At 44.4% G+C, this 21,886-nt stretch overlaps 2 protein-coding genes across 4 annotated transcripts in view; one reads left to right on the forward strand and one right to left on the reverse strand.

Annotated features, from left to right (window-relative positions):
• Positions 1-21,886, forward strand: part of LOC105693418 (elongation factor-like GTPase 1) — a 43,472-nt gene that overhangs the window by 3,602 nt on the left and 17,984 nt on the right. The gene's annotated exons all lie outside the window — the stretch shown is intronic.
• Positions 16-14,857, reverse strand: LOC105693432. Of its 2 annotated transcripts, XM_020853237.2 has the most exons (6): positions 14,527-14,856; positions 11,920-12,731; positions 4,314-4,568; positions 1,081-1,231; positions 713-838; positions 16-578 (listed from the first exon to the last, which is right to left on the reverse strand). In XM_020853237.2, the coding sequence occupies exons 2-6, from the start codon at positions 12,436-12,438 to the stop codon at positions 490-492; spliced, it is 1,140 nt and encodes a 379-aa protein (XP_020708896.2). In that variant the 5' UTR covers positions 12,439-12,731; positions 14,527-14,856; the 3' UTR covers positions 16-489. The 2 variants fall into 2 exon arrangements, with proteins under 2 accessions (XP_020708896.2, XP_048514331.1); XM_048658374.1 differs by lacking the exon at positions 16-578 and having other exon boundaries at positions 712-838; positions 11,889-12,731; positions 14,527-14,857.

Consider the following 21,886-nt stretch of genomic DNA (forward strand, 5'->3'; position numbering starts at 1 on the left):
GAATAAAACTTGGAATTCCACTGGTTTCGTATTGTATTTTTATTTACAGCCGAGAGCTTGACTATGTTTATTTTCTACGTTTCTAAATGTTGTGATTGTCCTTACATTTCTAAGGATGTTAATTAACGCCTATGTGTCTAGTATTAAGAGAGGAAGTATTATACCTTAGGTCTACTCGCAGTTACATCGCATGATGATAATGATCGATCTCGTTTCGAATCAGGTGAAAGATAAGGGATCTCGACAGGTCGTTTTCCGTTCTCTAATTTCTAGGACGCTTCCTCCTAACGTGGGTCAAACTGTTTTTTCTCTCCTCGTCGCGATTATTTTCCGAACAATAAATAACATAAATAATAATAATAATAATAATAATAATAGAGTTGGTTCGTTTTAGAAAAACAATAAATAGTGTGCGGCTATATCGTATAAATAGTGTATCTCTTGGGTGGCGAGAAATGGCAGCGGCTTTTGTCTACTCCGCCAAACGATTCAGCCTTGAATAGCCGTTTTCAATAACTCCGGCACTTTATCCCACGGGAATCCTGGCTCCCGATCGGCTTCTTCCGTTCCGGAAAGCTCTGAAACGCAACGTCAGACACAGTATTTAATTAAAATCCAGCCGTTGTCTTCGCTCCTTTTTCATTTTATTCCGTTCGCCTCTAATTAATTTCACTGGAAACGTATAAATGAAAATAGCGAATCGCGCGCTTACCGTCGCCAACGTTTCTCGGATACCGTAGCGGGCGTCCTCTGCGATTCCCTTGTACACACATCATACCGTAGACCCGGATACCCGGAACGCTCGCGTACATCGGCTGGTCGTGGCTCATCGGTCCCTCTGAAAATATACGCGCGATGGAAAAATTATTAACCTTTCCCCTCCGTTGTCACCGACTCGCCGAAGACGAGACGAAGAAGAGACGAGAGATTCGGTCCGTCGAAAGCGAGAAATGAAAATTCACGCCGCTCGAGAAATGAGGGGGGGGGGGGGGGGGGGGGTAGGGGACAGCCGTCCCGTTTCATTTTGGTTGGAGTGAAACGTCGGCGTAACGATGTGCACACGCGAGTCGTGTTACTCACCAAGGATATTAGTGTCGGGGCACCGACATATCACCAGATAATGGGATTTCCCTGTTCTGACGTTCTGCAGCGCAAGGAGAGACCAGTCCTTCGGCGCCCTGCATTCCCTCATATCCGCCACCGGCTCGCACGTCTTTACCAATGTCAGGGCCTGCAGTTGATACAATATTAAATATTACGCGTCAGTTACGTTACGGACAAGTTATTACGCCGGGTTATATTGTTTACCTCGGGAAATACAGGGGGACGTATTGCATTTTCTTGGATTAATTTAAGTTTAATTTTATCTCGCAAATCCTTGGGATCGATCGACGAAGGAAAAGCGCGCCTGGTACACTGTAACTAACGATAAGGCGATGCGGAGTAAGGACGGACGAGTTTCAGCGCGCGTGTTTTCCAGTTCAAACGCGGGTTTATGGAAAAAAGATCTCGAGAATATGTACATATATATATATATCCAACGGCGAATGTAGAGTAATGTTTGTTGAGTGGATTTTTTCCCCCCTTTCTTTCGAATGTTGAAGCAAAGCTCGCGAGAATTCTCGTTCTTCTCGTCTAAGACCGAAACTCCTTCGGATAAATCCGTAGTTGATTTACTGGTAAAAATCTCGCAAAAATAATACGCATCCCGATCCTCCTCTCTCCCTTTGTATATTCTTTTGAAAGTGTTCGTTGAAAGCCAAATTGGTTTTTCTTTCTGCCAGACGCAATCCGGTTACGGAAAAACTGCAAATTCCTTATGAATAACATTCGAAATATGCGCCGACTGTTGTACCAGAAATAAATTTATGGCGAAATAAAAAAATTTTTCGTCCGATTCATTTAACGTCGTATTAATATTACATTTCATTTCATAAACGTGATTTCGTAGAACCCGACGCATTCGAACGCAACCGGCAATTTTCGTTATTACCGTATCCGGCCGTATTCGATTTTTTTTCTTTTTTTTTTCATTATTTTCTTTTTTTTTTTTTTTATATGATGGACTGTGAAACGATATCGAATATTGAAATCCTAACGCAGATGGAAAATGGAAAATCGGCGACCCTTTGTTCGAATCGATTGCTGTTCGATGACGTAATCCCATGCAGAGGAGGAGATTCGGGAGGATAGTGGGAACTTTGATGGGAGGATGACAAAAAACGAAAAAAAAAAAAAAAAAAACGCATATAAAATATGCGAGCTCGCAAATTGACTCGTTCGCGAACGATGCGCAGGGTGACGAGAGTGCGGCGGCTCGGCTATTAACCGCTTAAAATAGTCGATGAATCGAATCAACTTTTCCAGATTACAACGACGACGACGATGGGGGTACTCCTCGTTCCCTCTCGTGCTCCCGCGGGAGTAGTTACACTATGGTATACTCGTTTTATATATATATATATACGTATACGTTGATCTCTTGAAAACCGGAGTTGTCACAACCGGCTGAAAGCGAACGCGGAATTTCTCAGCGCGCTGTAAGACGCTGCTGATGATGATGATGATGACGACGACGAGCGTGATTCTAAATATATTATTACATCAATCACGAATATCAACGCACATGTACCGGCTCCTCGCGAGGTTTATAATTTACCAGTTTTTTTCGCGGTAGGAAAAAAAAAAAAAAAAGAATCAAATCTAAGCGCACAAAAGCATACTGTAAGTGACGCGTCCTTTCGAACGGTGGAAGAAGAAGAAGGAGAAAAAATGAATAGAATTGAAAAAAAAAATTAAAATAAAGCGTCAATTTCTCATGCGTTTTCTCTTCTAACCAGTTGTCTTTATTTATACAAGCTGCAACGCTGCAGATGATCCTTACGTATGGTTTCAGGAAATGCAAAGAAAAGAACCACCGGGCGATACGCCGTACGGTGTGTGTATACGGTATACCTATACGTACACCGGGTACACCGCATCATTATCGCCATTATTTGTTTGCTTTTGATAGAGCAGCCTGAAGAAGAGCTGTTTTACCTTATTATTATCATGATTATTATCCGTGTTGTTATTATGCTTTTTATTATTACTATATACATTCTCTCTCTCTGTCTCTCTCTCTCTCTCTCTCTCTCTCTCTCTCTCTCTCTCTCTCTCTCTCTCTCTCTCTCTCTCTCTCTCTCTGTGCATTTACAACCGGTTCCCCTAGATCCCTTCCCCCCTCCCCCCGCCCATCTCATCTCATCTCATCTCGCGATGCAGTTTACATCCACAAATCACCATTGCAAAGTCGCACGGTACACGGCAAAACTAAACTCGACGTGTACTGCTGTTACACGTATATACGTATACATATATCATATACACATATACATATATATATATACACACATTCCCATGGCACACCGTACAAGTTGGAAGAAACGTGTGGATGTAAATTTACGCGATTTTCTCATGGTAGTTAGTCTTTCGCAGAGCGGACTGAGCGCAGTGCAGTGGGCGGAGGCAGGTAATTACGGGTAAAGAGGGTGTAAAAATGAACTCCACGTACATACCACATATATTATAATACACCGGTAGTAACGGCGTGTGTGCAGTATACATGTGTATAAAAACACACATGAGTTTTTGAAATATGAAAGTGGGCAGTATAGTTTCGTAGTTTTATATCTGTAAGTAAAAAGAGTAAGAAAATGGGTAGGGCAAAAACTAAGTGGAAAAACTGTTGGCCAAGGGGGCAAAGAACGAGGCGCCCGGTTTGTTGGGTGACCGACCATCCGGAGCCGTTATATATATATATATATATATGTATATGTATATATATCCACGGAGGGCAATTTACGATGCGTCGATTATATGCACCAGATATCGATTTAATATCAGACCGTGACCGCGGGGGGGGGGGGGGGAGGAATGGGAGATCAGAAGTTTCGGGTAATGGAAACTTGAAAGAAAAGAAAAGAAGAGAAAAAAAGATACGGCCAAATCGCCAGAAGTTAGAAATAAGAAACCAGACGTTCCACATCCTTGTGCATATAGATTACGTGTCGTTGAACAAAATCGATCACCCATGTCGATTTTCACCTCCTTTTCTTTCGTCCGTTTCGACGTACCAGAAAATGACGTTCGACGAACTTTGTAATCGGTCGAATTCGCCGGTCGATATCGCTAGCCCGTGCGGGGGATCGATCCCCTTTATTATCGTTCAACCGAATGGTGAGTACGGTGGAGAACGTTGCGTCGGGTTAAATATATACGTATACATATTGTACACGTTACCGGGTAGCGGCGTACGGGAGCAAGAAACTGACCTTGGTGCGGGGGTCGGTGACCAGTTCGGTAGTGTGTTGGTCGTCGCTGTCCAACGACGCGCTGCACGGGTCCCTGTAACGTCCCGGACAAGCGCACAGTGGCTGGGTGAAATTCAGCCTCACGTAGACCGCGTTGCATACCTGTTGTACAGCACATTCCGGCAGTAGGTAGATGTGCTGGTTGTGGGGGTAGTAATGGTACTTCGTAGGCTTGGCCAGAGCCGCGCTGGCTCCTTCCGGCAGCCTGACGCCCGTCTGAAAATTGTCGTGTTTTCTTGAAAATGGGGAGTTGCGATGAAATGCGGAGAATTGGTACGGAAAATCGGGAGTGACCTAGGCAAAGTAAAGCGTAATCGTCGATAGTCCTCGTCGTTGTTATTTGCTTTTTTCAAAAATAGAATCTGCTTCCGAGTTGTTCTCGGTGATTTTTCATATATTCGTTGCGTCTTATTTATTAAAGCGTTCGGAGTCGTTCGCGAGATTCTGTTATTGAATTTTTTTCGTCCAACGGGCAGCACCGTGTATAATCCGGATCCAGACGTATCCTACTGTACGTTACGTACTAAGGTCTTGGGCGAATGATCCAATTGCGATAAAACCGCTCGCTCGCTTCTGAGGTATGTGAAATTTAAATAGGCGACGAATGCTACATTTATACCTCTTTTTATCGCGCTCGCTCGCTCGCTCGCGAGCGCGCGCTACTCCGCAAAAGCGGGCAATCTACATATCAAACATTTTTCAACCTTGATGCACTCCACCTCCTTTCCTGGACGCTCCCATCCGCGGGTATATAGTGCGGTCGCTCGTTTCACTGCAGGTTTGATACACGTGTGTACACACACGTATGTACGTACGTACGTATGTGCTCGCGGCCTATATGCTTTCGGCAAAATTTACTCCGGCCGTTAGTTCCGCAGGTGCTGCACTTGCGGTGTACGAGTTTAAGAGCCCCCTCCCCTTCCCCCCCCCCCCCCCCCCCCGCGAATTGACCCGACTTCTTCTAGTGCACAACGTTGCGAACTCCGATATACGCCGTTCGCGACCCAGATATTATATTTCAAATCCTACGCCCGGCCGACTTACCCTTCGATTTCTGGTATTGAAAAAATCCCGAGCTCACGTTCCGCTTCCAACCCGTTCAAATTTTTGTCAAACGGAGAAACTTGTCGTCCGAAGAGCTCCCGACTGCGGCCGGATGCGAAGAAGACGCTGTCGGATATTTTTCGAACGGACAAAAAAGGAGGAGCGCGTGCGGAGTATCGTTGAAAAAGGTGAGCGGAAAAACTCCGGACTCCGTTTCGGACGAGCGCCAATATTATAGCCGCTAATCTCGTCGGTTTATGGTCGTGACCGAATGACCGTGATTTTTGATTCGCGTTATCGTCGAGGCGTCAGGGCCGCGGATTCGGTCCCGGCGGAACAGACGCGCTTCGCTTTTGTTTTTTTTTGTTGTTTTTTTTTTTTCTTCCGCCACGCCGAAAAGCTGCAGGGGCGGCGGATCGGGCGACAAGCGCGAAACGGTAAACGATGGGAATCGTAACGAACGAACGCCGTTGTTCAGGGCTTCGCCCCGGCAGTTGTTTGGATGTACACGACTCATTACGGACGCGTTCGCCGCACCGCACCGCGTGGCGAGTTGCGCGGCGAGATTGGATTTTACATTATTATTTATAATACACCGAGGCCGGAGTGCGCCTGATATATAATAGCGTTGCGAAAATATAATCGTTAGAAGTATAGCTATATATATATATATATATATATGTATATGTAAGGGTATATATATAAATGTGTATAGGTGTGTATACGTTGAGCGTCGAACGAGGGGCGAGCGGCGCGCAGCATCCTTTCTTAAGAGCGTGGCGCACCGGAATGAACGCGGAAATCGAACGAGATCCTTGCACCGTGTCGAGAAATGAAGCGTGACTCGGCGCATTGCACCATCACTGTATACGTACAGAGAAGGATGCAGGCCGTGCCACGTCCTGCACTTCTGCACAATTTTTGTTCTATTCAAAGTTCTCGGTTTCACGTAACGATATACACCGTGCAGTTTTCCATATCATTCGACGATTCAGCGGCGCGAGAGATGCACGCTTTAAAATCTACCCGGTTCTTCCCCCCCCCCCTCCCCCCACCCCCTCCCGCTTCGCCTCCTCTGATTTTTATCCTCGTCTCCTAGCCACCCGCGGATTCAATTTTGACGTTATATATCTATTTATATACATACATACAGATATTCGCGCGGAACGTGGAAACGGTTGAATTATATCTTTTTTTTTTCTTCTTTTTTTTTCGGTTTGTTTGTTCCACCCGGTACGTGTGTGCGGCTCTCCTCCGTTTATTCTCACATTAAATTCAATCGCGCTGTACGATGTGTACCGCGAGGAGACGTACACTTCGACGTTCACGCGAAATTATACTTTTTGCCCGTAGTGTGTAGCGTATTAACCGGCACGGCGTCGTCTGATCAAATGAAAATAGAATTCCGATCAGACCGCAATTTACTATGAAAACCATCCGTGCGGATTTACGCGGAAAATTGTCTAGATCTAGGCGTACTACATCTGCGGGTGTGAATTGTGTTTTTTTTTTTTTCTTTTTTTTTTTTTCTTTTTTTTCATCTACTTTTTCACGCCGCTCGCGCCTCGTCGTTTGCACCGCGGTCGCCCAAAAATCGTCTTTCTTACGTACGGGTAAAAAAGAAAAGCGGTAAACCGAGGAGAACTTTAAACGAAACGCGCGCGGTTTTACGAAATTTTTAGGTCAGAAGAAGAAGGATACGTCGGTATCCAACACGTTGTACGTTCCGCCTACGTTTCCGTAGAATTTAGCGCGTGGGACGAAACTATATACCGTGAATATCGATCCGTGAATCCATTTTCTTTTTTTTCTTTTTCTTGTTTTCTTTTTTTTCTCTTATTTTCTCTCAATTTATTCGGCCGAGTATAGAAACGTATTTCGATGAGTTTTCGGTAATAATTGTAAATCGAGTCGATATCTTCTAAAATGTATTACAGCGAATGCGGTTAACCGTGTCATGCGATCGTCTTCCCTCCCCTCCCGCTGGTTTAAGTGGATCGCGTCAAGATTCGGGCGCATAAATATATAAATGCGTGTAAATAAATAAATAAACTATAAATTGGCAAATGTATGTAAATAGGAGTATACGGTATAGAGAAATTCCGACGCTGTGAAATGTCCCGAAAAATTCGTCTCTTTCTTTTTTATTTTATATTTTTTTTTCGTTTTTCTTTTTTTTTTTTTTTTGGACTCGCTCCCAAATTACTCCGCGTTATCTGACGTTGTCGATCTGCGGAAGCTGAGGTATGTAATACGCGATTAGGTCGTTCTAGTTTTTGGTAAATAAAAATCTTTATGTACACTCGACTATACGTATACGGGTATAAAAGCATATCGCTCGACGAACCGGTGAACTTCTTTTATACACCGCGTTACACGGAACGCTAAGTAGCCGAAACCCATTACGCTCGATTGTTCCGCGGCTGTTTGGAAGAAAAAAAGAACAAAAAAAAAAGGAAATGTTAAATTACGATAATGGTAACAACGGCAACAATAACATTTTTCGCACTCTCTTGCATCGGCGATGTACGATCTACGACGTATCTAGTCCCGGGCGAAGCGAGGAAACCGAAAAACAGAAAAAAAAAAAACAGAAAAAAAAACTCCATTTTTCAAAATTGTTTCTTTTGTTTTTCGAATTTCATCCGATTGCGAGTATCGCCGTTCTCTTCGACGACATTGGGCGACCGAAAGAGGAATCGATGAGGAGAGAGAAAAAAGAAAAGAAAAAAAAAAGAGATCGAAATGTATTATACTGTAGTAGTTTTCATGTCATTACCGGACATCGGAGTTGGTATGCAAAAGCAGCTTTAAATCCGTTATTTCTCTCTCGTAGAGTTATCTTCATCGGTATATAACGACGATTTACCGCTAACAAAAAGCAGAACGACCAACGTCGCGCGTTTCTGATGTCAGCGGTGCGGAGATGCTGTAGCGATGAGGAGATCGTGTAGTTTCTCAAACTCGCTTCCGTTCCTACGAAACGAACGACGAAGAAAATGCGAAAAACTGGGTGGATCGCACCGTATATCGACTTACTTACTTCCTTCCTTACGTCCTACCCGATATACGTGTACGTCGCCCGCAATCGGATCCGAAGACGGGGCAAAAAAAAGATCGGCAAAATTTTCAACTATGCCGCGCCAACGGGAACCCCAGCCCGAGTTCTCGCTTCTTATTCCGTGTGTATAGGTACGTTCCGTGTCTCTTCAATTCGACACCGCGAATAATATCGGATTTCCTCACGTGCTCCGCTCATCGATCTCGATTCGCGCGACGTACGTACAAGGAACGAGGCGAACGAACGAACGTCCTTCTTTCTTTTCTTTTTTTTTTGTTTTTTTGTTTTTTTTTTTTTTTTCTTTTAACGCTTCGTAAACGACCTAAGCACACCTGCGATTCGTTTGCGTGTACCTACTTTATACGCGAAATTGCCGAAGGTGAGAGAAAATCGAAAAAAAAAAATGGTTCCGGTCTTTCCGCGAACGTTGGGCGAAAAATTCGCGATTCTCCGGGTCCGGCCGATTCCGGCGCCGATTTTTCGGATATTTTGAGACGACGACGACGATATTTTTTTTTTTTCTTTTTTTTCTTCTCTGGGTTCGGATGCACGTGCGGATCGAGAAAAGCGCGAAGCGAAAAAAAAAACGGGGAATACGGTTGTCGACTTTGTTCTCCCCCCGCGCGCATCGGATGATCAATTTTTCCCCGTGTTTCGCAATTCTAAAATTACTACGGGACACCTATTTATTACGTTTCGTTGTAAAGTTTTCGACCGCGCCTCCAGGAACGTGGCGTATAATGTCGCAATATTTGTAACGGTGAATGGAATTGTAGCGACGTAATGAAGTATTATTAATTTTTGAATTATCGCGGGTTCCTTTAACGTCGTCCCTCCTCCCCCTCCCCTCTGCCCCCCCCTCTGCCCCCTTGTCACCGCGTAAAAATAATTAGCCGTACCAACAGCGCGGTACACGCGATCGAATAAATTCTGAAGGTATACCGCGAATATAAAAATGCTAATTTCCGACCCCGAAATCGAGAAAAAATCAAAGGCTGCGGCCTCCGAAAATGTCGATGTGTATCGTATATACCACAAGCTGCGGTATATATATATATATATATATATCGCTAATAAATCGATGAATAAAAATGAAGTAGAAATTTGAAACAAAAAATGGTACGGATAACATATAGAAGAAGATATGCGTGCAGAACGCGATCGCTAGCGGATCAGTATCTTTTGTAAAATATCCACGTTTGTGTGATACATATTATTCATTACTTTCCGCCGAGTATATTACGCATCAGAGATAGAAAGAAATGAAATGATATAGAGAATGAAAAATGAAAAATAAAAATAGAAAACAACACGCTGTGAGAGCTCGGTATATTTTTCTGATATTTCCGTATACCTGCAACGTACACGTTCTCTCTTATTTCAATAATGGCATAGGCGAACCGGACATCAGGATACGCCCGACAATGTTAACTTATTATTATTATTATTATTATTATTATTATTATTATTAAATTTTATAAATCCAAGTTTCTTTGATCAATAATTTTATAAACTGGAAAAAATTCTCGAATACATTGAACGTACAAGGAAATTTCCATGAGAAAAAAATCTTCGAGAAAATATCAGAGTCGAAGCCGAACCGCAATTAATCTCAATATTTTTCTAATAAATATTAATTTTCGTAGAGAATGAAAAAAATTCGCGTTTCGATTCCTAGTAGGTACCTACCTACGTACATATATCTGTCGCTCGGTGAGTTACACTAACTTCCTCTACTTTATACCGATTCCGTATATTTTACGTGCCTCACATGTGGCTCGCGTTCTCCCGGGTCTACGCTCGACATTTAACCTCGCTCTCATTATACACTTTACTTCGCATTACTCCGCATCGTTTTTACCTTCGCATCGTACGTACGTACGTACGTACGCGTAGCCGATACCCGATCCACAAAGAAAATCCGTATCGACGATCGTTCGCGGATATGAAAAAAATTATCTAAACTTTGATTTTACCATTTTCGCGACACGCGTGAGAATTAACAAGAGCGAGAAATTGGGCGCTGCGATTTTTTCGTTCCATTTTTTTTTTTCCACGTTTGCCATTTTTCTAATTTTTTTGCACAGCGATAACAACGAACGAATTTATACCGGAATATAATTCGACATTAACCGGATGACGAATGAATAAGTGTGATCGTAATTTGTTGTCTAATTTGATTCGTCGTCGCCTTCATTATCGTTGTACGGATCAACGTTATTTCGCGAATTTCGAACAAACTGGATTCCCGGATTATCGTTGGGCTTCTCATTGTCCCGCAACGATTCGTAGACGTGTAGTCGCTCGCGTAGCCGCGTAGCGTAGCTATATCATACCGCGGGATATCTTATTAACGTTCCCGCACCCGCGTTCCCACAGAGCCTGGCTAACGTTAAACGCGTACACGTATACCACATTTCGTGTCGTACCAACCCCTCCGTTGCATCGTTCGCCACCCGTTTGCCCAACCTATCTGGCAACCGAGATCTACTAATTGCGACCGCGGCGAGATAAAGATGAATTTGTATAAATACGCCACAATTATAAGCTCATCACCGCCGCCATTGTTCTCCGCGTTATTATAGCCGCGCCGCGCGCGGTTGTGGTGTTTTTCAGTTAAATTCGAGAGCCAGCGCTAGATGAACGATTATATTATTATATCCTTTCACTCGGCGAGGGAGAACATTTCATTCCATTTCATTTACTCTACTTTTCATTTTTTCAACCTTCTGTTCCTCTTTCGTCGCTTCTTTTCTTTTTTCTTTCTTTGTTGCTTTTTTTCTTTTTTTCTTTGTCTACTTTTGCACCGCGTTGGGAAAAGAGTAAAAATTTCACATATCGTTCACTCCTCCTCATCTTTCCCTCGCTCCGTTTCACCGCTTGGATAAAAAATAACGCGAGGAAAAAGGAAGTCGAATAACATGAGCAGCAACGGTTATTTTCTACGTTATTATTCTTTACCGCAGAGACCTGAATTTCGAATGAAAAGTTGTTGCGGGTCGGCGTTTGTGTTTTTGTTCCGCTGTTCAACTTTTTTTTTTTTTGTCTCATTTTTTCATTTTTTTTTCATTTTTTTTTTTTTGATCTTTACTTCGCGCTCGAATCTACTCGTATTTAGAATCGAAAAATTCATTTTCCGCCAAAGCCCGTTACTCGGATTCGCTCGCGAAAATTTTGTCGACATTCCATTCGCACGCGTCGCGTATGAACGAGAGTTTATACTCTTTTGTTCCACGTTCGGCGGGTGTTTCGTTTCATTCGAATTCCTCCAGATTTCCGAACATTTCGATTGTTACCCGCGAATTACCTCGGGGATACACGAAAACCGATCGCCTAAACTTTCCTCGCCTCGTGTACCTGAACAATTTTTTTTTCTCTCTATACTTTTTCAATAAAAATCCTGCAAAAAAAAAAAGGTAAAACAGATTCACCGTTTTTCTCGTCGTCGTCGTCTCCACTCACCTCACTGGCGCTGGTGTAATTCGTGGTAAGTTTTAATTGCGGTCTGATTTTTCCCAACGATTCTCTGGGCGCTGGCGGAAACGCGGTGGCCGCCGGACCCTCGGCGTTGCCGATCGGCGAATTTTTCTGTTCGATTCTCTCGTCCTCCCTCCCGTCGTCGTTGCCCGCGTCGATCTCCGCTCGGTCGGCGTCGTTGTTAATTTTTTTCGGTACATTCGTCGACGCCGCGACGGCTTCCTCGGCGACCCCGATCCGGTTGTCGGCCAGGGTGTCGTCGGGGTGATCGGTGGTGGGCAGAGGGATGGATTTTATTTTGCCCGTGGTGGATGAGGTCAGAGCGGACGTGGTCGGGTCCAGGGTCGACCTTGAAGCGGGGGTATTTTGGGGGGCGACGACCGTCACCTGTTTCGATCTCGCCGAACGAACGCGAGGCTGCAACTGGTTCGGAAGCGCCGTTAGCCCGGAGGCCAATAAAATAAACGACAGCAGCACCTTGGCCGGAGATTTCATGATGCCCATTAAAATGGTTTTTATTTACTCCTCGTTTTTAGCTTCGAACTTTTCGTCTCTCTCCTTCTCCGCTTCCTCCTTTTTCCCCGGTTTCTCACTTTCCAGTTTTTAGATTCTCCTGAGCCCCCCACTCTCTCTCTCTCTCTCTCTCTCTCTCTCTCTTTCTTTTTATCTATCTCTGTCGACTCCGGGCGACGAAATTATTCGATTTTCGAACTATCGAACAAATTTTTTATGTCCGCTTCATTCCGTACGTAGTCATCGACGTCGGTTAAAATTTCGACTTCCTTCTGTCAATGGATCTAAACAACAAAAGAAAAATCAGATAATCGCCGCTTTTGTTGGTCGAACAAATCTTCGTACAGGTGAACAAGAGGTCCCGTCCCGTCCCGTCGCTCGCTCGCTCGGAGAGAGGAGAAGAAAAAAAACGAAATACATTGAAGAAATAAAAAAGGAGAGCGAAATGCTCGGTGAATTAACTATATGACTCTGGAACAATGCGTTGCATCACCATTATCTCCGCCCTGCCTACCTCCAGGAATTGGGCCTCGAAACGGTAACCGTTCCAGGTGCATATCACGGCAGATACCTGCGTATCGTACGCACCGCGTAGCTACAAATTTCACGTCGAAAATACGCACCGTCTGTTTTTTTTTTTCTATTTTTTTTTTCCCAAATCTATCGATTACGCTCCGCGGAAAATGACCCCCGCCGTCTCCGATGACCCCTACGGGCTGCCCGTAACGTTACGTATTTGTGTACATGAAGCGACGAAATTCTTGGTATGTATATACGTACGAAAATACCTATGTATACCGTTTCGAATGGGCGAGAATTTTTACCACGTGGCTCGAAATTTTTCAAAACCCCGCAATTTCGAACTCCCGATAACAAGGGGTGGGGGTAATTTATTTCAGCCCCCCATCTCCGCATCCCCCGAAAAAGTTTGGCGCTGCGGAAACGCGACTAACGAAAATTGTATCTTTGTTTTTTTTGTTTTTTGCTCTCTGTTTTCTGTTTTTTGTTGTTTTTGTTTTTTTGTTTTTTTTTTTTTTTGACACCGAGGCGAAGCGATATCGCGAAAGTTTCTTCTCTCGCCCCGGGTAGAAATGGGTCGCCGTAAGGTAAGAGGATTATTAAGCGGACAAGAGGCCGCATGGGAAGTGCCGCGATATTTCCGCGGGCCGTTATCTCCCTTCGCGCGCTGCATATAGCAGGCAACGGGCCAACGGCACAAGGCAACGGCAAAAGCGACGGCGGCAAGGCCGCGGGACTACGCGCGCCTGACATTAGATATTTAAACCCTGTTATGGGATTAAATTCGTTATACGTAAACCGTTAACCCGACGCTCGTTCGCGCTGACGAGCTGGAGCCGGAGGAAACTTTGACGCGCGGCGTACGCTCGATGCGAGACGTTTTTTGTTTTTTTTTTTTTTGTTTTTTTTTTTACGCCGGCACGCGAACGAAAACGAGCGACGAAAAAAAAAAAAAAACGGAGGAGGTCGGATCTGGTCCGATTCCAAAAGTTTCGCATTTTTCCTTCCCTTCTTTCTCGAAGCGCGTCAAAACGTCCCTCGCCACTCCCGCAACGCGCGGAACTCGTCGCACGTGCGACGCGGTTTCGCCCTTTTTTTTTTTTTCTTTTTTTTTTCTTACTCTTCACACGTCCCGCGTGAAGTAATATATTCGACGGGGCATGCAAATATCTCCGCGGACGAGCTTGAGGAGAAAGAGGAGAAAAAAAAAGAAACAATGACGCGAGCTTCCGATCCGGTTTTCCTAGTGCGAATTCTATCGGCTTGTACAAACTGTTCGGTTTACAGCGTCATCACGCGCGAACGGACAGCTGATAATTCGGATTGATTAGCCGTTGCAGAGCGGAGTACGGGCCGGAGTTTGTACTCGTTAAATATTTGACGCTCGCGTCGATTGGAAAACTGAAATTTGTACACAAGCGACGAACCGTCGATCGGATCAACGGAACGAACGCGAGTCGTAATCCTACGTCGTCCGGAATTCTTCCGGCGAACGCGGTGAACCGAACGTGTAGTGTGCAGTATTACAGACAGACGTATCGTCGAAAAAAGAGCACTCACCTGACGACGAAGAGACGAAGAAGAGGAACGCGGTGAAACGTAGCGAGGATTTTTGAAACGCGGTGCACTTTTTTTTTTTTTATCTCCAACGTAACGCGCGCGGCTTTTGTTTTTCTCTCGTTCTGTCGGCCGTCGCGATCACTGAATCGACTGTTTTTTGTTTTTCCGTTGTGTTTTTGTTTTTATGTTTTTTGTTTTTGGTTTTTGATTTTTTTTTTCGAATCGGACCCGGAGTAGATCCTTGCGGCGTTAATTTTTGTCGCGGAAGGTTCCTCGGACGCAACTAGACGACGGGTTCGGGTTTCGATTCCGACTGCGGACTCTCGCAGGAGGTACTCCGACTATGAGTCCCCGCTGGGCCCACTTACCAACCAACCAGAAACCGCCCGCAAACTACGACGACGACGACGACGACGTCGAACGCGCCGCGGAATCTATGGCTACCTCGCATTATATTATAATACTTTTCACGACTACGGAGTTGAGAAAATATGACATTGAATCGTTTTTTTAATTTTCTCTCGGTTGTTTTTTTTTTTTTTTTTTCTGCGCTCTCAAAGCGCGACGACGAAAAGGAGATCCGTGTAACGTTGTTTGCGAGGGACGGAACGAGAGTGTTTTGAAAATCGAAATTTAACGAACTCCATTTTTTCTCATATAAAATAATGCAAAGGGGGATGAGGTGGGGAGCGAAACGATGTGCTCGTAAAAATCAAATAACGATGAAAATTCGTCCTCTTATTCGCATTCGGAGTAAATAAGAAAGATTTTCAGTCGCCGTGAGAAAAAAAAAAAAAATTAACATTCATTTCATTAACGGTATATGAAAATTCTTACAGACATTCGAGATTGTGATGAGCGTCCATGTTTCTTTGGGATTATCAGTCATGAGAAAGTAGAGAAGAATCTAGTCCGGAATGACGTTTGGAGTCCTTTTCGATAATTTGAAGAAAAAAAAAAGGCAAAAAACAAAAAAAAAACAAAAAAAAAAAACACCAAGTTCTTGGACCGAGTTGCGTCGCGTTGACCGTGCCGCGATATTGGCACAGTTCGTTTCTCAATCGTTCCGTCCGATCGAACACTTTTACGCCTTAATTATTTCACTTAATTATCGGGTCCAACGGGTAAGCCGGGTTCTCGGGAGGATTCAAAGGATTGTCGTCCATCGCGGCGTGGACGCGGGCGGTACGCGGGAACGGTCTAGACAAATTTCAGACTGAATCCAATCTCGGTCTCATCATCGCCCCGTCGACCCGAAATTTTTCGAATCTTTAAACCCCGCGCGTTCCACTCGATTAAAAAAAGAAAATCAAAAAAAAAAAAAGAAAATCGAAAAAAACAACGAAAATTTTCGCGTTTCGCATTCTCGCCAAAGTCTTCGCAGACTTGCCGCGGATTTCCCGCGAGAGAACGTCGGCTGCGAACGCTTTTTGAACGAACATTGGAATTTTTAGTTTTCCGAAGCCCGCTCTACTCCGATCGTATGGGGGGGGGGGGTTGTTGTTGTTCGTTTTCGCGTACGCTTGCGATCGGCGTCTCCGTCGAATTTGCGGATTCAGTTTTCGATCGCGGCCGTTGTGACGCGATGCTCGTTCGAGCAAGATTTAAAAATGTACGGAGCATGAAATTGCTCCAGTTCCCAGCAGCCCGTTCGGCCCATCTCGCTTCCTCGGATTATCTCCATTATCCGATATCTGGGGCAAATCTTGGTGGATCGCGGGAGGATTGAGATATCGTAACAGAGCGGCGCGAGCATGAAAATCACGCGGTTCTTAACACGTCCGCGGAATTCCAACCTGACGATTCGCGCACCTAATTTCATTCCGACTCGCGCTATACCGTGTCAGCCGGCGGAATCAATCCATTCGATTTTTAGACCACTTACGGACGATATAAACCGACGCGCTTTCAACGACGAGAACGTCGCGCGGCTGCGACGCCGGCAGGAAGTCCGAGTCGTCGATCGGTGGATAATATCGAAGATCCTTTCGAATAACGCCTCCGCGCGACGCTACGACCCATATCGAAAGTATCGGCGCGGATGGGAAAGCCTCGTCAAATCCGCCAACGTCGGAATCGGAGTCTCGAGCGCGGGGCGGTCTTAATAATAATTCGCGATAATGCGTAAAATTATTACATCTCGCTACCTGTAATTTTCTCCCCGTCCACCGGGCGTCCCAGATTTTTGGTAAAAAATCGGTGAAACGAAGGAGCAAAAAAAAAAAACAACAAACAAAAAAAAAACAACAAACAAACACCCGTTAATTCTTGTAATTATATTTTCATTCCGGGGCGGTGTGGTGAGAAAATGGGATGCGAAAAACCGAATGGAATAATCGAGGGCAATTAAACCACCGGGTAATACGGGAGGAGGAAACCCGCGTCGTACCCCGACTACGTCGCCATTATAATTGTTATCATCGCGAATCGGAGCGGCCCGGCTCGGCCGAACGTCGTTAGATTTCTCTTTTGATTTATCCGTCGAATATCACCAAGATTCTTACTCTTCCCCCCCCCCCCCCCCCCTCCCCCCGCCCCCCTTTCCACCGCCGATCGGACTTCCATCCGCAGCTGTTCGAACCTCGCGTCCGCGTACCCTCTGCGCCTCGGCGACGGTGAAACGGGAATAATACCGACGGGCGCGAAAGTCGCGAGGTGTAGCGAATCCGAACGCGAGTGTGCAAACGTGTACACTCCACTCCGCTCCGCTCTTACGTACGTACGTACCTACGTATGTACGTACCCGCGACCAAATCGGACGCGTCGTCGCGACGTCTCGTTCCGCGAGCCCGCGATTCGTACTCGTGAATATTTTCACCGTCGCGTCGAACTTTCCCGCGAAACGGAATCGCGCGTCCGACATATGGGCGCGTGACTCGCGGTATCGCACTGAGGCAGAGATAGAGAAAGAGAGAGAGAGAGAGAGCGAGCTTCGACACGAGACGACGAGGTAGCAGGGTGCACCGAAAAAAGGGAAACTTGCGACCTCGGGCGCCCGCGGGTAAAAGTACGCGACTTCGTCGAAGTCAAAGCATCGAAGAAGAGCGTCCGATTTTACGAGCCTCTTTTGTTTCCCGTCGGCCGTAGGACGAGGGGGGTCACCTCCGGTTCCGTGAGGCTTCCGCTCCATCGGACGCGGACGGACATATCTCGTCGCCGGTTCTTTTTTTTCCGTCCCGCATGGCGTACGGCGACGCGCGGACGCGCCTCGGACGAAGGTGACAGACCGCAACGTTCCCATGCACAGGGTACGGGGACTGATCGCGCCCCGCGACGACTCCACAGATATCACCCGATCCACTCGGTAGAGTTCGGATTAGCTCAGCTTCTCAAAGTCGAAGGCGTCCGTCCGTCCGTCCGTCAGTCCGTCCGCACGTCGGTCGGTCGGTCGCCCCGCGTTCAGGGATCGCATTTACATCTTATAACGATCCCCGTATGTGCGCAGCGTTTCCTTATAAAGCGTCCTTTATCTGGTGGATAATAACAACAGCAACGGCGATTCTATAACGTCCCTGATCGATTTACCTGTACCTAGGCTATCTCTGTCTCTGTCTCTCCCCCCCCCTCTTTTCGGAGTTTCTATTCTTTTCGGGTTTTATCTCTCTTGAATGGAGAAGGAACACCGCGTAATTGGATCCTCGAAGGAACAAGGACGATGAAAAGCGCTGTAGATATAGACTGTGGAGGACAGAAGTGAGGCAGTGGTTTCCAAACTTGACGTTACCGGGCCTCCCTTGAAACTGTTTGATCATTTGGCGCCCCCTCTATAGATTTCATAAAATGAAAACACGAAAATTTTTACTCTCATAAACTCTTGATATTTTTTACATAGGAAAGTTGAGCAGTAATTTGAAAAATTGTTCACTGTGACTAACTTTTCACGCCTACCAGTTCGGAAAACGCTGGAGTAAAGAGAGTGGACTCTAACGATAATCGAAAAAGTAACGATCGGAAACCGATAAATAGTATAGTTCGAGAAATCACCAAAACGGCGCTAATAAGTAATATTTTCATGAAGCTATTTTCTAAACAAAAATTGTTAGGTTAGGTACCTTCCAAATAGGTTAACGCGGTGCGCAATGGGGTATCTCTAAGAATTTTGTAAAAATTTCTCTAGAATGATCGAAAAGGAGTTCAAACGCCATTCTAGATTGGAAATTTTCTTTTTCTTCTCTCTTTCATAGTTTCCTTAAACACTCCGTTCTGTCCCACGTCCTCTTCTAAACATTTCAAAGTTTTTAAACATTGATTTTTTATGGCGCTTTTTTTTTTTTTTTTTAAATTCGGGACTTTTGCCGTAGCACCACCATCCTGATTGGCCCTCCTAACCTCTGAAATACCGAATCAGATCGGACAAGATGGCGTCAAATTCTAGTGTCGCGGTACGAATGTAGGCGGCGCGCTCGTCAAAAACGGCTTTTTCGAGGATTTCGATGATTTTTTTTTTTTTTTTTTTCGATTCCAACGTAGCTGCAGTGCTTCGACTCATTTTTTTTTTGTACTTTTCGTACGAATATCTGTTGTTGATCGTATTTGTCGGAGTTGGACGGTCGCCCCGTTCTAGATTAGACGCGGATATATCGCGGCTCAACGAAAGTCTCGCGCTTCTCTTTTTGCCGCTATCGGGTTTTGTTAGTCCCGGGCCCATAGTCGTCTCGCGCTATACGCGACTCAGAATTTTTAATTAATTTTATACCGCGGCGAAGCGACGCGCGTTGTACCGATTCACTCTGTAGCAACATTGCAGCTCGCGCTATGAAGCAATATTCAAATATTCTACGACAGCGGACGACGTGTACCGCCGAGGAAATTCCACGAGGAAACGACGAGAAGAGATTGATGTTTTGTAAAAGGATGAGAAGAAAAAAAAAAAAGCAAAAAGGAATCTAAAGTGGTAAAAAAAGGGATAGTCGTACCTCCGGTACCGCCGGTACGGCTCGAGGGATACGTATACCAAGAGTTCCATACGAAAGTGGCCACTCCATACGCCGGACTAGCGACAACTCATCTTGCGCTTACCAACACACGAATTTTTCACGTGCGTGAACCTGCGTCGGTATCAGCAGTTAGGAGCGTGCGAAAAATCTGAAAATTGGGATCTTGCCAGGGCCCCTGAAGCAGCTGCTGGCGCCTCGCGGAGCATTTGCTCTCGCTTTTGAATCCAGCAAACAAATAGTCCAAGCGTCGCAAAGGTTGCATTCACATTCGCAGGAAAGATTGAGTCCAAATTATTAACAACATTTCCGAGCCACTGGAATTATTCGGATGCGGAAATTTATGTGACGTTAATCAAAAATTCGTAGTTTATAATTCGGTACAGTGTAAAACGTAATTTGGCAGGCGCCAGCAGCTGCTTCAGGGGCCCTGGCAAGATCCCAATTTTCAGATTTTTCGCACGCTCCTAACTGCTGATACCGACGGAGGTTCACGCACGTGAAAAATTCGTGTGTTGGTAAACGCAAGATGAGTTGTCGCTAGTCAGGCGTATGGAGTGGCCACTTTCGTATGGAACTCTTGGTATATATAGGTATGGAGTATATTTTTGCTCGGTGCGAATTGCAGCGCGTCGTACTTGACGCTTCAATAAATCGATCCTCCATCAATACTTCCTAGAATTGAATCTGTTCCGTACTCCACATGTGCAGATGAGCAAACAGTACGTTTGTTCGTTTTTCAATGTAAACATTCGACTGGAGATAAATTATTGAGTGCAGGAAATTGCGCCATTTTCGATTCTCTCTATTTTTTCTTTTTTTTTTATCTTCTTTATTTCTCACCTTCGTCGTTTTGCGCCGTTCGGTTTTTGCTCCCGGTCTCTTTTTATTTCGGACTTTTGTTCGACGATCAGCAGAATCTATATAAATCTACTTTATTTACTCTACAATCGTCGTTGAATCCTGCGGCCAGGGGTACTCCGATCAATTCACCCGTACGAAGCATTCCTCTAAGAATTATGTCAATCGAACAGATATTATCGCGGTAGTTGGATCGGTCATTCGTCCGTAACGAGTTCAACAATTCCCTCGATGATTAACGACGTCATTACTAATTATCCGTACAACGTGTGTACGGCGTACACCTTGTAAGAGATTATTATTTTTTTTTTGTTTTCACCTGCATATCCACTTCTTTCATTTTTACGTTTCATCGCCTAGTCGTGTATCCGCGTTTTTTTTTTTTATTTACTCGTTATCCTCAACTTTCCGGCTGCAAATTATTAGAGATGTACATAAAACGTTAATCAAACTCTTCGAAAAGTTCGTCGTAGTTCGAAAAACACACACGAACCGTCACGGGCAGCATCGGTCGGTACCGCCGCGCCGCGCCGCGCCGCGTCGCGCCTCCTCGAATTCGTAGAAAACTTCATAATTGCATGATGCGAAAATTTTCTTCATTAACAACTTTATTCAGTATACCTACCTTTCTCGTTCGATCCTTCATTTATTAGCTCCGAAACTTTTGGAAATCTTCTTATTTTTCCCATAACTTTATGCGCTCGCCAAAATACACATTCATCCGCCGCTATCCTCAAAGCACCTATTTGTCGAACGGAGAATTCTTTTTTTTCTTTTTTTTTTCTTTTTCTTTCAAAATTGATAATTAATTTAAGAGAAGATAAAACAAAATAAAACAAAATAGTTCAAGGGATAGAGCAACCCGTGGCGCCGGACGCGCCGCAACTGCACATACGTGAACGTCGACGAACCTGGTTCAGTTGCCTCTCCAAATTTAATTTCCATTGATTCGATCACAATTACTATTATCGTCTATTATAATCTTCTCTTTTTAATTAGATTCCGACGAAACGCTCGTGAAAATTAATATTTAGGATTATCGTTTGCGGGAAAATTTGTTTTACAGGATATTTCATTTCATTTCATTTCATTTTCTTTTTTTTTTTTATTTTCAAATTTCTTTTATTTTATAAATGAATATTTTTCTCACAATTATCGGAGATATGTACAAGAAAAGGATGAAGAAAAAAAAATTTGTTAAAATCGTGCGCTTCTTCGTTTCAATTATAGGTATGTCTATAATAATGGTTCAAATAATGATCTCGATCAATTGATTGATCAATTGATTGATTGATAATCTGTGCTGCAACTATATCGGACGTTTTTAGCACTTATAACAAAATGTAACGTCAACAACAAGTAAATTTATTATTATCATCATTATTGAAATTATTATTATTATTATTTAATTTAATTGATATCATAATTATCAATTGACAATGGCAATGATGATGAGAACGATGAAAATACTAATAATAATAATAATGTGAATGATGATAACAATATGAGAATCTTTCCTAAATAATTTTGGAAACTCGTGTGCATCCTTGTTTAAAAAGTTTCTC

This window comes from Athalia rosae, chromosome 7 (genome assembly GCF_917208135.1).
Source record: "Athalia rosae chromosome 7, iyAthRosa1.1, whole genome shotgun sequence".
Lineage (NCBI taxonomy): Eukaryota > Metazoa > Arthropoda > Insecta > Hymenoptera > Athaliidae > Athalia > Athalia rosae.

Excerpts from the sequence above, each read along its gene's own strand:
- LOC105693432 (XM_020853237.2), bottom strand. The coding sequence starts at position 12,438 with ATGGGCATCATGAAATCTCCGGCCAAGGTGCTGCTGTCGTTTATTTTA. Across the intron at positions 4,569-11,919 it reads ATTACACCAGCGCCAGTGAG|ACGGGCGTCAGGCTGCCGGA; the intron begins GTGAGTGGAGAC and ends GACAATTTTCAG. Across the intron at positions 839-1,080 it reads CCCCGACACTAATATCCTTG|AGGGACCGATGAGCCACGAC; the intron begins GTGAGTAACACG and ends GTATATTTTCAG.